General features: G+C 35.9%; 1 protein-coding gene across 1 annotated transcript in view; it reads left to right on the top strand.

Moving 5' to 3' along the window:
- LOC150078404 (uncharacterized) overlaps positions 1–13,819 on the top strand; it is a 160,563-nt gene that overhangs the window by 79,265 nt on the left and 67,479 nt on the right. The window contains exon 5 of the mRNA XM_090384554.1: positions 7,715–8,639. Within this exon, the coding sequence (XP_090240680.1) occupies positions 7,715–8,639 (925 nt within the window). The remainder of the gene's footprint in view (positions 1–7,714; positions 8,640–13,819) is intronic.

The following is a 13,819-nucleotide window of genomic DNA, read 5'->3' on the forward strand; positions in this document are numbered from 1 at the left end:
AAACCGGTATGGGCCGACTAAGCAGTCACCGACCATACCTGCCCACACATTTATTGCGAAGCGATGTTGTGCCATATGGGGGCATACACTGTGTGGGTTGCCGTGAGCCCACACATGAGCATTGTGCTGATTGAATAAGCCTTCCTGAGTGAAATAAGCCTCATCTGTGAACAAAACATAGGCTGGAAAATTCAAGTGTTGTTGAACACTTTCTTCGAGAAACCACTGCGCAAAAGCCACACGTGTAGGATGATCTTGGGGGAGCAGTAACTGAACACTTTGGAGATGAAAGGGATGTAAGGAATCGTCGTGCCAGACGCGCTGTACGCTGCAACGAGACACTCCTAAGGCAGAGGCCACGGCACGTGTGCTGGTAGTTGATTATTCTGGATGGCATTCAACACACTTTCTTCCATGGCGGGAGTTTGCGTCGAACGTGGTCTGCCCGCACTACTCCTGTTACCTCTAAATGACCCATAATCGCACAAATTTTGATGCACACGCGCAAACAAACGGTGGTCCGGTAGATGTCTGTCTGGGAAGCATTCTCCTTAAATTCGTTGAGCGGCTCGTCCATTGCCCTCTGCTAATCCATACACTAGGTGCATGTCTGCCAGCTCACAGTTCGTATATCGATGCATGCTCTTCGCGTGGCGACTACTGCTTGAATGAGTAAACCGGAAATTTTCCCTCTCGCGGAACTGATGAACAACGCCATCTACCGACTTACGGAGACGTTTCCGGTTATGGGTTCCTATGCGATTCACATTCCTTTAGATGTTACCTACCTCCTAAATGTTTGTACCAATATTTTTGAGACACCCTGTATACAGTCAACACAATAACAACTTGTTTCTGTGATATCAGTTGATATCATTTGTTAGTTTTTAAGTGGTTAAGGATGTAGAATAATAGTACCTTGGCGAGCTGAATTGGTTCTTTGGGTTCACAGATATTTATTTTGCAAAATAGTTTCTTATCAAAAATAAATAAAACTAATAATAATAATCGTGCCATTCTAAATCTGCTTTATGCACAGATTTGGGCCATTTGCAGATTCTTTCCCAAGTTGAAAAATAATTCAGTGAAGAGAAATGTTTTTGAACATCGATGACATTAAAGGTAATGTGATGGGTGCTACTCTGCATGGTATATCAAAAGAAGAGTTTTAGAAATATTTTCACCAATAATTCATCACTAGTTAAAGTATATAGCTTCTTCCCCTTCACATTGAAAACATTCACTGTATATTAATAAAGGTTCATTTATTATAAAATAGGTCTTCCTTCCACCCCTGCTCTTATTAAGGGCTGCCCAAGCTGAATGTCATGTGGCTAGATTTTTTAGGTGTCAATGACATTTTTTTCTCCTATAATGTCATTGAAAACATTAGAATCCTTGTTATGTTAAACAGTTCGGACCAAGGGTATTGTGGTAAGTGATTCTAAATGCACCGCTATCCAGACATAAAACACAAGCTGGGAAAAAATTGATGAGAGAAAAGTACAGTAATTTGTATTTTATTTACACATATCAGTGTTCTTCTGCTTGAACAAAGTTAGTCATTTTTGTTCCTGTAAGGTTCTGTATTTTCATCAAAGATCTAGATCAATGTGACCCAACACATCCCCCTCAGATTAAGTATATGCCAATGTTTCCTATTCTTCCCTTAAAATATGAGTAACGCATAAAAGGTATTTTCAATGATTATTACTGATTGTTTTAATCATGCCTTTTTATTGCACTTAGATTCTTAAATTATTGCACATTGAATTTTTAGTATGATTTATTAATTTTTACCTCTCATATACATGCATATTTATAGAAAGTAAATAAAATTAGATTTATTATAAAATACTAGTGTGATTCTTGAGCGTGATGAATTTTGGCTAACTTTACAATATCTGGAGTATACTTGGATTAGTAATAAGCTTAAGTCACCATGACTAACAATATCCAAATGGTTTCGATTCTTCACTAGTATGCCATTCACTGCACTAAATCCTTGTTCAGCGAGATAAGAAGATGGAAAGGCAATATAAAGAAGCTTTACTTTTCTCCATAGAGCAGGAAATTTCACACGATGTTTTATCCACATTACTTGATGTCCTCTGCTATTGAAGAGTTGCTGCGATTCTTTATCATTTTTAAGCTCAACAATTTCTCCTTGCAAACTAAGTCCTTGGTCTTCTGCTTTGCAATCGATCAAATCTTTGAAGCAATTCTCAAAGTCACTTTTCAGTGACTGCAGACGTAAGCAATATTCTTCCATCTCACGGTCTAAATAGCTTATCAAGCACTCTCTCGTGATTGGTTCCAACTTCCCTCAAGACAGCATCAGAACATTACCTAGTGCTGGCCATGGCTAATATTCCCATTCCTTGATATGACACTGGCTGCTATCAGAATTTCCTTACTAAAGAACACACACTATTTAGTGTTATTTCCATGAATTGAGACTATTAAATACATTCTGACTGGGGACAAAACAGTTTAAAAATTAATGATTTGTGTATTAAATAAAACAGTCACATCAGACCGCCAAATGTCAATAACCCTGTAATGAATCCAAATGTTCCCCTAAAGTTTGTAGTCATGCCAATGCCCCTATGTGCTCCCCCCAGGGGAGCACATAGGGGCACACTGGGCATTACAGCCCTGAAAGGCTGTAATGCCAGTTGTTGCAATTCAAACAATCTGGTAGTGATCTGAAGGGCATTAACTGCTTAATGATGTTGATTTCCATTGTATATATTTGTCATTATATTCTTTCTCTTCCTCTTCATTTTCAATGTCTGTGCAATTCGAAGTAGTAATTAATGGTGAAACTATTCCCTCTCATGTCAAAAATTGAAAACGTCACTTGTGTTACAAATAAAACTATACATAATGTGCAGTTCATGTTTTGTTTCTAGTTTTGTGTACTGCTGTTAAAATGGAAGGTTGAAGGACTATAAAAACAAAAATTTAAAGAATGATGTGTATCAAAAAAAAAAAAAAAAAGACATTTAATGTGCATGTGAGAGAAAAAAATTAAATCCAAGTAGGCTGGTAGATTATTTATATCACCTTGACCACACTAATGGTGATACATAAAACTTTGGAAAAATAAAATGTCTATAAATTGACTTTTAATAATTTTTTTCAGTAATTTATGTAATGGTGTTTGTAGATTTTTTTTTTTTTTTTTTTTTTTTTTTTTAAAGGAAAGTTTTTATGTATCATGTGGTTAGTGTTATTACTCTTCTTTGCTTCATAATGATTTTTATAAGTGAAATCATGATTTTATTATATATTTATATGATTTTGTTTCTTACAGTTAAAATATTAAATGTGTCAGTTTCACTGAACAAAATTAGCATGAAAAAATCTTTGGAATTTTTTTTTTTTTTTTTTTTTTTTTTGGATTACTGGAATAAACATGTTTTTGTATGTATGCACTTATGCTCTCTCTTCTGGATCCAAGTTTCATACCATAGCACATACACTGCAGCACTTGAGCCCACAAAATATGTGGCTTTTGGAAATGCTTACCTTACAGTTAGGGTGACCATACATCCCAGTTTATTCAGGTCAGTCAGGAATTTAGACTGTTTTCCCGGCAAGTTTAGTATATGCCCCAGTTAAAAATATTCTTATTTCAACTGTAAATTTTTTATTGGTGTATTTTTCTATTCCATAGAGATTAACTAACACTAGCTTCTGAGTTACTTAATAATAGAATTATTTGCAAATGTAGAATCTTATGCAGACAATAAATATGGAATAAATAAATTTTCATGCTATAAAAAAAAAAAGTAAAGTGCAGCCATTATCAACCCACTGCAGGATGGAAGCCTCCTCAACAATTCATGTTGAGGGAAATGGACCATAATCTGCCACGCTGGTCCAGTGCGGGTTGGCAGATCGACCGTACTCAGCAGTCAGGGGCTTGAACCCCGGTCTACTCAAAGAGCGTGTGCTACTGCACTCCCGCTCCTCCCCACTCGGCTACGGATTTCTCAAATATAGCAGTACTTTCTGTTACACAACCAGACAGTGAACAAGCTGAACCATATGGCAGCTTGTGGGCGCCTGGCAGTCTGCGAACTTATTAATAAATTATAATTAACTATTAATTATCTATAATAATTAATAACATTTTTATTTTCCAGCCATGTCATTCTCGATCAATCTTAGTTAAAACGCAAAATGAATTTTGCGTTTTAACTAAGTGCACCTGATTTTTTGTAATGATTACCACTGAACTATCATCGGTTTGGCTGAAACAAGAAGAAGAAATGAATCACTTATTAGTTTATCAAGTGGAAATCTGCTGTACACTAATGGAAACAGTGAAAGGAGTGAAGGTGGAGTTGGGTTTCTGGTCCATAAAGATTTAAAAAACAACATTTTGGAATTCAAAAGTACATCACCAAGGGTGTCAAGACCAATACTCAAGATTTCTAAGAGGTACAAGCTAAAGGTTATAAGGATTTATGCACCAACATCGAGTCATGATGATGAAGAGGTTGAAGAAACGTACATCGAAATTGAGTCTTCTAGATGAGCAGAAAACCCACTACACTATTATTATGGAAGACTTCAATGCTAAGGTTGGAAAAAGACAAAACAGTGCAGAAAGGTTAACTATAGGAAATTTTGGAATTGATGAAAGAGGCAAAAGACTTGTGGAATTTGCAGAATCTCAAGGATTGTCAGTAATGAACACTTTTTTCAAGAAAAGGGTGAACAGAAAGTGGGCATGGAAGTGTCCAAATGGATTAACTACTAATGAAATCGACTTCATCCTCACTAACAGAAGATATATTGTGAATGATGTTACCATCTTGAATAAGGTAAATGTTGGAAGTGATCACAGAATGGTAAGATGTACACTTGATATAGATGTAGGAAAGGAAAAAACTGACTCGAGTAAATAATACAAAGGTCTTTGAGATAACAGAAGAGGAGAAAAAGCAGTATGTACTGGAACTTAAGAACAAGTTTGAGCAACTGCAGATTGCTCAGGACCAAGATATCGACGAGGAATATTACAACTTTCTGAAAGTGATAAACCCCAAGAAACCTATAGGAAAAAATTAGTCAAGAAACACTTATTGTGATGAACCGAAGGCAAAAAATGAAGAGCAAGATAAACACTGACAAGGAAAAAATTGAGTATACTGAGTTATGCAAAGCCATTAGAAAGAGACTCAGAGATGACATAAGAAGATTTAACACAAGAAAAGTAGAACAAGCATTAAGGAAAACAAAGTATTTAAATCAGCAGCCATGAGCAGTAATAAAGAAAGACAAATGATACTGAAACTGAAGAATAGTGATAGTGTACTTGTAAACAGCAGAGAAGGCATAGTTCAAATAGCAGAAGACGACTATAGGGAATTATACAAGGTGCGAGGGAATGATGGATTGCAAATTAGCAATGCATACGACATACCTGATATTCTTCCTGATGAGGTAGAACATGCATTGAAGAAAATGAAGAATCAGAAAGCCCCGGGGGACGATGAAGTTACTGTAGAGTTGTTAAAATTGGGAGGAAGAGACATAACACAAAAACTGGCAAGGCTCTTCACAAAGTGCATTAGAAAAGGTGTGACGCCTAAGCAGTGAAATAATGCAATCATAGTTTTGCTGCATAAGAAAGGAGATAAATCAGAAATTGGAAATTATAGACCAATTAGCTTGTTATCCCACATCTACAAGTTGTTCACAAGGGTCATTACTAACAGATTAGAAAAAATACTTGATGAGAATCAACTGAAAGAACAAGCTGGCTTTAGGACAGGTTTCTCAACTATGGATCACCTTCACATAATATCACAGCTAATGGAGAAAGCAAATGAATATAAAACACCATTATGCCTGGCATTTGTGGATTATGAAAGGGCATTTGACTCCATACAGCATAAGGCAATGGTTCGGGCACTGGAAAGACAAGGCATAGATACCCCACATATTATGATTTTGAAGAAAATATATGAGAATGCTACCTCCTTTATTAGACTAGACAAAGACAGTAGGAAATTTAAAATCGAGAAAGGAGTTCGAGAAGGAGACACAATATCTCCGAAGCTGTTTACTGCTGCCCTTGAGGAAGCTTTCAGAAGATTAGAAAGGAGTCAATGTGAATGGAGAGTACTTAAACCATTTACGATTTGCAGATGACATTGTGGTCATAAGCCACGATCCCAAAGAATTAGAAGAAAATCTTAGTCAGTTATGCACAGTTAGTAAGGATTTTGGACTGAAGATGAATGTGGCTAAAACAAAAGTAATGATGAACAAGTATGCCACAGAAAGGGAAATAATGATTGGAGGAGCAGTAATTGAAAAGGTGGAGTCATATATTTATCTGGGGCATGTTATTAGCTGTAATAATGATAAATGGCTGGAAGTCAAGAGAAGAATAAAATTTGGATGGATAGCATTCAGGAAATATAGTCACATACTGAAGAGCAATATCCCAGTTTGTCTGAAATGTAAAATAATGAACCAATGTATACTCCCCACCATGACTTATGGAAGTGAAACTTGGGCACTCACCAAAAGAATGGAAGAGAAGCTGAGAACTACACAGTGAAGAATGGAACAAATTATATTGGGAATCAGACTGTTAGATAAGAAGAGAAACACATGGATTAGGCAGCAAACTAAAGTAAAGGACATACTTATCAAAACTAAAGAACTAAAATGGTCTTGGGCAGAACACATGGCTCGAAGACATGATGACAGATGGACTAAGAAAATAACAGAATGGCACCCAAGAGAAGCTTAAAGAAAACCTGGAAGACTAAGGCCGAGATGGATAGATGAAATTCATGAGTTTGTGGGTAGTAAATGGATGGCCAGTGCTCAAAACAGAAGGAACTGGAAAGTTGCTAGAGGCCTTCATTCTGCAGTGGATTGAAAATGGCTGATGATGATGATGACCACTGAACTAACAAAAATTAAAAAAAAAAAAAAAAAACTGAGTTTTTTCTTTTCATTTATAAAATCTGTGAACAGATTTTAAGGTAACTTTATTACCTCACCTTTAAAAAATTTATAAATTTGATTTGTTACGTATTTTGTTGCAACTTTTGAAACATATTTTTAAAGTTAAATTATTTATTAATACTGTACACTAAATAAAATATTATTAGTGTACTAAGAGAATTAGAAAATAATTTGCTTTACTTACGAAGGAACATATAATTAAAAAGATGCGAACACTGACGTTTTCCCAGTTTTGTCCCGGATATCCTTCTTTGGAACACATTTTGTCCTGCTTTTGCTCCAAAAGCATATGGTCACCCTACTTACAGTTACATTGAAAGTTTTGTCATACGCTCTTTCTTAGCTATTCTTATTTGGAGTGGGATTTCTTTATCAATAATCAATGACCTCTTATTATTTGTGCCTTACCAAAGAGATCATGTGCCACGTTATCATTTACTGAAGTCCTTGTATAGTATTATTTAGATACATATTGATTGTTAAATAAATTTTTTATTTTTTTTATGTACAAAGATATGTATATCTAGGTCTCATGAAATCAAAATGTTTATTAAAATACAGATTATATATATGGATATTTGGTATTTCAAGTTTTTTATTCCAGTAATATCTAATATAAAAAATATGATAGATATTTTTTATATTAGATTTTATATTTGATATTTGATTTTAATTAGATTTTATATTTGATTGAACTTATCTTATTTTATAGAAATGCCATCAACTGCGATTATCGAAAAAATAAAAATGAGGTCATTAAATGTAGCAGTTCGAAGAGGATCAATACTAATACCTCCAGAATCACTACAGAAATCAAGATATTCAAACTCAGCACAAAATACCAAGTTGTCTGTACTTCCAAAATTGCAAAAGGCTAAGAATAAATTTATAATTTCAGGAAACAAATTAATCAGTAAAGAAGTGAATCAGATATCACTCCAAAACCCCCTCTTTGATCATGATTATTGTGTAATTCCTCAGAAAGTTGTAGAAGCAAATAATACTCTTGTATCTGTACCTAAGAACTTTCTGAACCATCAGAGTCATTCATCTGAAGCTAACCATGATGACTTTAATTTTCAGAATAGTGAAAACAAAGATAATAAGAATGCATATGTGATAGAAAGTGCTACTGAAAGCAAATCAGATGATGTGCCTTTAAAGGATCAGACTAATTCTTTAATAGGTGACCAATCACACTCTACACTATTGGACTGTCAGAATCACAATTTACAGTCTTGTGATATGGCTGTTTTTCCAAATATTAATCAGTGTGCCATTCCAAAGACCCAAAGTAGATGTCAAACCTGGTCAGCCAAAAGATCACAAGTGGAGAAACAGAGGTCATCTCGGGAAAAGTGCCTCACAAAATTGAATTCATGTTCTGAGAAGAACTGGTATCAAAAATATAGTACATTTTCAACAAACAGGATATCCATATTTGATGATTCTAGCAAGAATAGTAGCTTGAAAGGACAACAACAGTCAACTAGTAAGAATTCTTTGGAATGCACCTCTCCAAATTGTTCTTCAGATGAAAGATTATGCTTAAAAAGGTCAGACTCAAACATTCATTCAAGAAAACATCTCTGGTCAGATAGGTTAAAAGATTATTTCCAAAAAAAGGATGAGAAAAGGTAGGTTTTTCAAAATCATTTATAAATAAAGAAACAAAATGTGTCATTTACAGTATAATTGTATTTATATGTTGGAGTATATAGCCAATAAAGCATAAAGCAGAGATTTTCTTTCAATTTGAGTATTCTAAATTAGTATGGATAATACAGAGCAATTCAAAATTCATGCAATACAAATATCAGTAATCAAAATTTATTAGTTTTTTTTGTTTTAATTTCAAATGTGCAATCATATATAACATCTAATTGTGAAATTGTTGATTTATTTGGTATTGTTGCATGATTTCAGACAAAGGTATTGTTTCATTATAAACACATTCCGACAGGGAATGTAACACTAATAAACCAAATGAACGAGTTTGTACAAGCGTAACCAGATCACAGTTCTGCATGCAGAAGTATACAGGATAGCTGCCTGTGTGATTCTGTAAGAATTGCATTTAGCTACCAAAATGAGAGAAATTAGCTCTTTTATTTTGAGTTGTACAAATTTTAAATCAGCCTATAGTTATTAAGTAATATGCATGCATGTTAGCATTAGCAAGGGCACATGATGCAAGAAAGCAAGCTTATATAGCATCAGCCAAAAAAACACACCTCCTTCTCATTTCACCCATCCATTCGCTCTAAATGTTTGTCTAGTTCTGCCTTGAATCTGTTTAAGCTATCAACTTCGACAACAACAGATGGAAGTTTCTTCCAGCAATCAACCACCAGCTGGCTAAAGGCAAAGTTCCGCACATCTATCCTACAACTGTCTTTCCTTAATTTCAATTTATGCCCTCTCAGGCGATTATTCTGAGCAAGAGGAAGAATCCCATCAGCATTGAGCATGCTCAAACCATTCAAGGCTTTATACACCTCAATCAGATCACCTTGCAGGTGCCTAGTCTCCAGACACTGTAATTTGCAAAACTTAAGCCTTTCTTCGTAAGAGCAACCCTTTGTTCCATTCACTAATCTTGTTGTCCTTCTCTGTACTCGTTCCAACAGCTCTACATCCTTCTTAAAATGAGGCCTCCAGACCTGTATATAGTTCTCAAGGTGTGGCCTGACCATTGCCTTATACAAGGGTATAATCACCTCTTTATCCCTTCTAGAAAAATTCCTGTATATCATTGACAAGACACCATGAGCTACTCTTGCAGACCGTCTGCACTGCTCAGAAAACTTCATATCTCCCTGCACAATTATGCCCAGGTCCTTTTCACTCTACCACTTTCAATGTAGTACCAATGTAGTTGATATGTTATGCTGGGATTACTGCTTCCCATATGCAGTACTTTACATTTGTCAATGTTAAACTTCAGTTGCCACCTCTCAGTCCATCTACTCAACTTTTCTAGATTCTTTTGCAGCAGCATACTGTCATTAGTTTAATTAACAACCCTGCTGACCTTCGTATCAACCATCCCTTTATCCATAGCAGCAGTTTGCCTCCAGTGCCACACTGCTCCAATTTGTGCAGCAGTCTTCCATGTGCAACAGTATCAAAAGCCTTTCTAAGATCCAAATATATGATATCAAAATAATTTTTTGCATCCAGTTCCTTTGTGACTATATCCAATAGTATATTATATATAGTATCCAATTTGATAGTATCCAATCAAATTATTCAGACAAGGCTTCCCATTAACAAACCCATGCTGTGTCCGAGCTATAACTGAAGTCTTGTCTAGATGATCCTGCAATGCTTCTTTAGCCAGTGCCTCCATTAATTTCCCTGGAACAGAAGTTAAACTAACAGGTCTGTAATTATGTGTCTCCCTGTGATCCTCCTTTGTAGATAGGGGTCACATTTGCACATTTCCAGTCCATGAGTACCTCCCTTGAGTCCAAGAAATCTCATAATTATGGCTAAGGGTTTGCTTACTTCCTTTGCTACCTCCTTTAATATAACTGGATAGATTCCATCCACCCCAGGTGCCTTTCTTATGTTTATCTTCAACAATTTCTCCTCCACTTTACTCTCAGTTATTACAAGATTATCTAGCTTACTGCATTCCCCTCGCTGAATAACTCCTCGTGTGAATGTAGATGCAATATATTCATTTAGTTTGTTAGCTACCTGAGCAGGATCATCAACAGTTGAACCATCGATATCAAGTGGACTAATCTGATTCATCCCCTTCCTTATAGAGTTTACATAAGTAAAGAACTCTTTGCTGTTTTTCTTTGCATCTTTTGCCAAAGATTTCTCATAATCTGCCTTTGCCTGCCTAACCTCTTTTGTGACTTTGTTACAGACCAGCTTATATCTATCACAGGCTTCTGTATCACCTGTTAATTTATATGTATCCCATGCATTTTTCTTCTCTGCAACATGTCTAATTAGTTCATCTGACATCCATTTTGGCCTAAATCTTGAACAATATTTCTTAGTTGGTATGAAAAGCCTAGTAGCTTCCAAGATTAATTCCTTGAATGCTTCCCATTTAGAATTTGCTGTTGGTAACATCATCAGTTGTTCCCACTGTATAGAATTTAAAAACTGTCCGAGATCACTGTAGTAACCTTTACGAAAGCAAAATCCTTACCTTTAACCCTGATGGTAGTTACATCCTTGAGTAAATCCACATCAGTACACTGTGATCACTGCCACCTAGTGTTTTCTCTATCTGCAGATTCTTAATGCATGAATAATGACTGTTGATAATCAAATCAAGAGTATTACTCCCTCTGATTGCCTCTCCGAGTATGCTGCTGTAGAAAAATAACCATCCAATAAATCCACAAAAGTCTTGCAAGTGTGTAAGTGACCAAACCGCAAGTTCCAGTCTCTAACTGGGAAGTTAAAATCCCCCATTATAAGACTATCTGATTTTCTGGCCCACTCTATTTCTCTGTACAGTTGTTGTTATACCCATCAGAGTCATTAAGCCTATAACACACTCCCTCTCTCAACTTGGTTTTCCTGGTGCTTATGTCACACCAAACTGACTCAACACTGCACTGTCCATCCATGTCAACTGGATGCACTTCCTTGGATTTTATGTGTTTCTTAACTAACAGCATCACCCCCTTCTCCCCTTCTATCCTACCTGTACACATTCTACTCCCAAATTCCAATTCTGCATTCCTTATCTCCGTGTGACACTGTCTCTCTGATATCATCAGAGACACATCAGCCTTTGATGTCCTCGCCAACACCTCAAATTTATTTACTATACTCCTAGGATTGGTGTACATGTGAGCATTCATGCATCTGTTCTTACCCTTAGTTATCTTAACACAACCCACATATTTACTTGTTCCATGATGACTCCCAGCAGTCCTGGAAAACCTTGCTTTCCAGGCTGCTGCTGATTCCAATCGAAGCAGTGCAAGAATCACTTTTACTTCTGCCTGTGGTTACTGTGAATATCCCCCCCCCCCAAGCTAGCAGTTTTCCGACTCAACTAACACTGCCTCAATGGCATCAGCAAATATTCTTGCACCCTTTCTATTTAAGTGTAACCCATCCCTGTAGAAACAATCTCTCTCCTGTTAACAAACACAGATCATGCTGTGAAAAGTTCTTCCCCATGAGCCTTGCACAATCTCTCCAGGGCTGAATTGATTACAAGGCTCTCATCAAGTACTTCCTCCTCTCGTGTCTGGGCAGAATTGCAGACACTTTCCAATATATCCCTGAATCGTAACTTTTTTTTTCAACATTGACCTGTACTTGTTAAGTAAGTCTGCAGATCTCCTACTCTTAATGTCATTAGTGCCAACATGTACAACAGTATCACTCTTTGTGCCCTTAAAAGATGATATCTGCTCCACAACATCATCAACTTTTGCCCCTGCAGACATTTGAGAAAATAATTCTGAGCATTCAGTAATCTCTAGTAAATTAATAAGAGGAGTTTACCTCAATATAGTACGTAGAACACTTCCGTATGATACCCTCCAGAAATTAAAGCGGAAAAAACGAAAAAAATCGACAACTTACTGGCACATTAAAGTAAAATATAAATAATTAAATAATCAATTTAACACAATTCAAAATCAATTTAAGACAATTAAAATTCAAATTAACGCAATTAAAAGCTATCTCTCAATCGTTGAGAGATAGATCTCTGACATTAAGCCACTCAGGCTCAAACCATTGGTAATCCAAAAATTTGTTTGTACACCTTGTCTCGAAAGGTGATGTAGTTAGCCTCAACTAACAGTTTAATTAAGTGAAAAATTTCCTTAATAGGCAGCTTCGTATAATTAATCGTATAATGAGTGGCTTAATGTCAGAGATCTATCTCTCAACGATTGAGCAGATACATTTGACACCTTTTCGTCCCCATATCACATACTATGGGAGGTATTTAGACGATGTTCTAGTTATTACCGATAGTGCATTTTACATTCGTTTAATTATATTCATTCTAGACTCAAATTTACATTGGAAAGGGAAGATACGGATACAAAGTTATTAAACTTTCTAAATTTCATGCTTACCCGGGACTCGAACAAAATACAATTTAGCATCTATCGAAAACCCACAAACACCGGTATGCTTCTACATTATAATAGCTATCACCCGTTCACCTACAAAAGATCGATTATCTTTAATCAATTTCTAAATGCCTATAAATATTCAACGACGGATTCTGCTTTGGACTCAGAAATACAAATATTAACTAGCAGATTCTTAAACAGGGGTTATCCCATTAACACAATAAATCGAATTAGGGTACAAGCTAAGGATAGGATACAAAATACTACACCAATCAACAATAGTAATATCAAAAAATACTTTATTTCTGTCCCATATGTTGAACAGTGGCACAAACAGCTTAACAGATTCTTTAAAGATACCAAATTTAAAATTATAGCTAGGCCTATACGGAAGTTACACACTATACTGAACAATCGCTCGGTTCTTTCCGCGTTCGCAACTCAAGTTAATGATCTGGTATACAACATTTCTTGCGGTGATTGCGACTCGTCTTACCAAGGTTCGACGCGGTTTTCTCTTAATATTCGTGTAAATCAACACGAAGCCTCAGTTCGTGCTTCTCGTTCAGCAGTGTCAGAATTAGCCTTTCATGCCATTAACGAAAAACATACTTTTTTATTTAACGAGTCCAAAATACTTAACGTTCAACTTAATTATACGCGACTATTAATTGCAGAAACCGTTGAAATTAAATTACACGAGAATTCTGTTAATGTTCGGCGGCCATATTTGATCTCCG

The sequence above is a fragment of the Mastigoproctus giganteus genome, chromosome 11, assembly GCF_048544385.1.
Source record: "Mastigoproctus giganteus isolate SK-2022 chromosome 11, ASM4854438v1, whole genome shotgun sequence".
Classification (NCBI taxonomy): Eukaryota; Metazoa; Arthropoda; class Arachnida; order Uropygi; family Thelyphonidae; genus Mastigoproctus; species Mastigoproctus giganteus.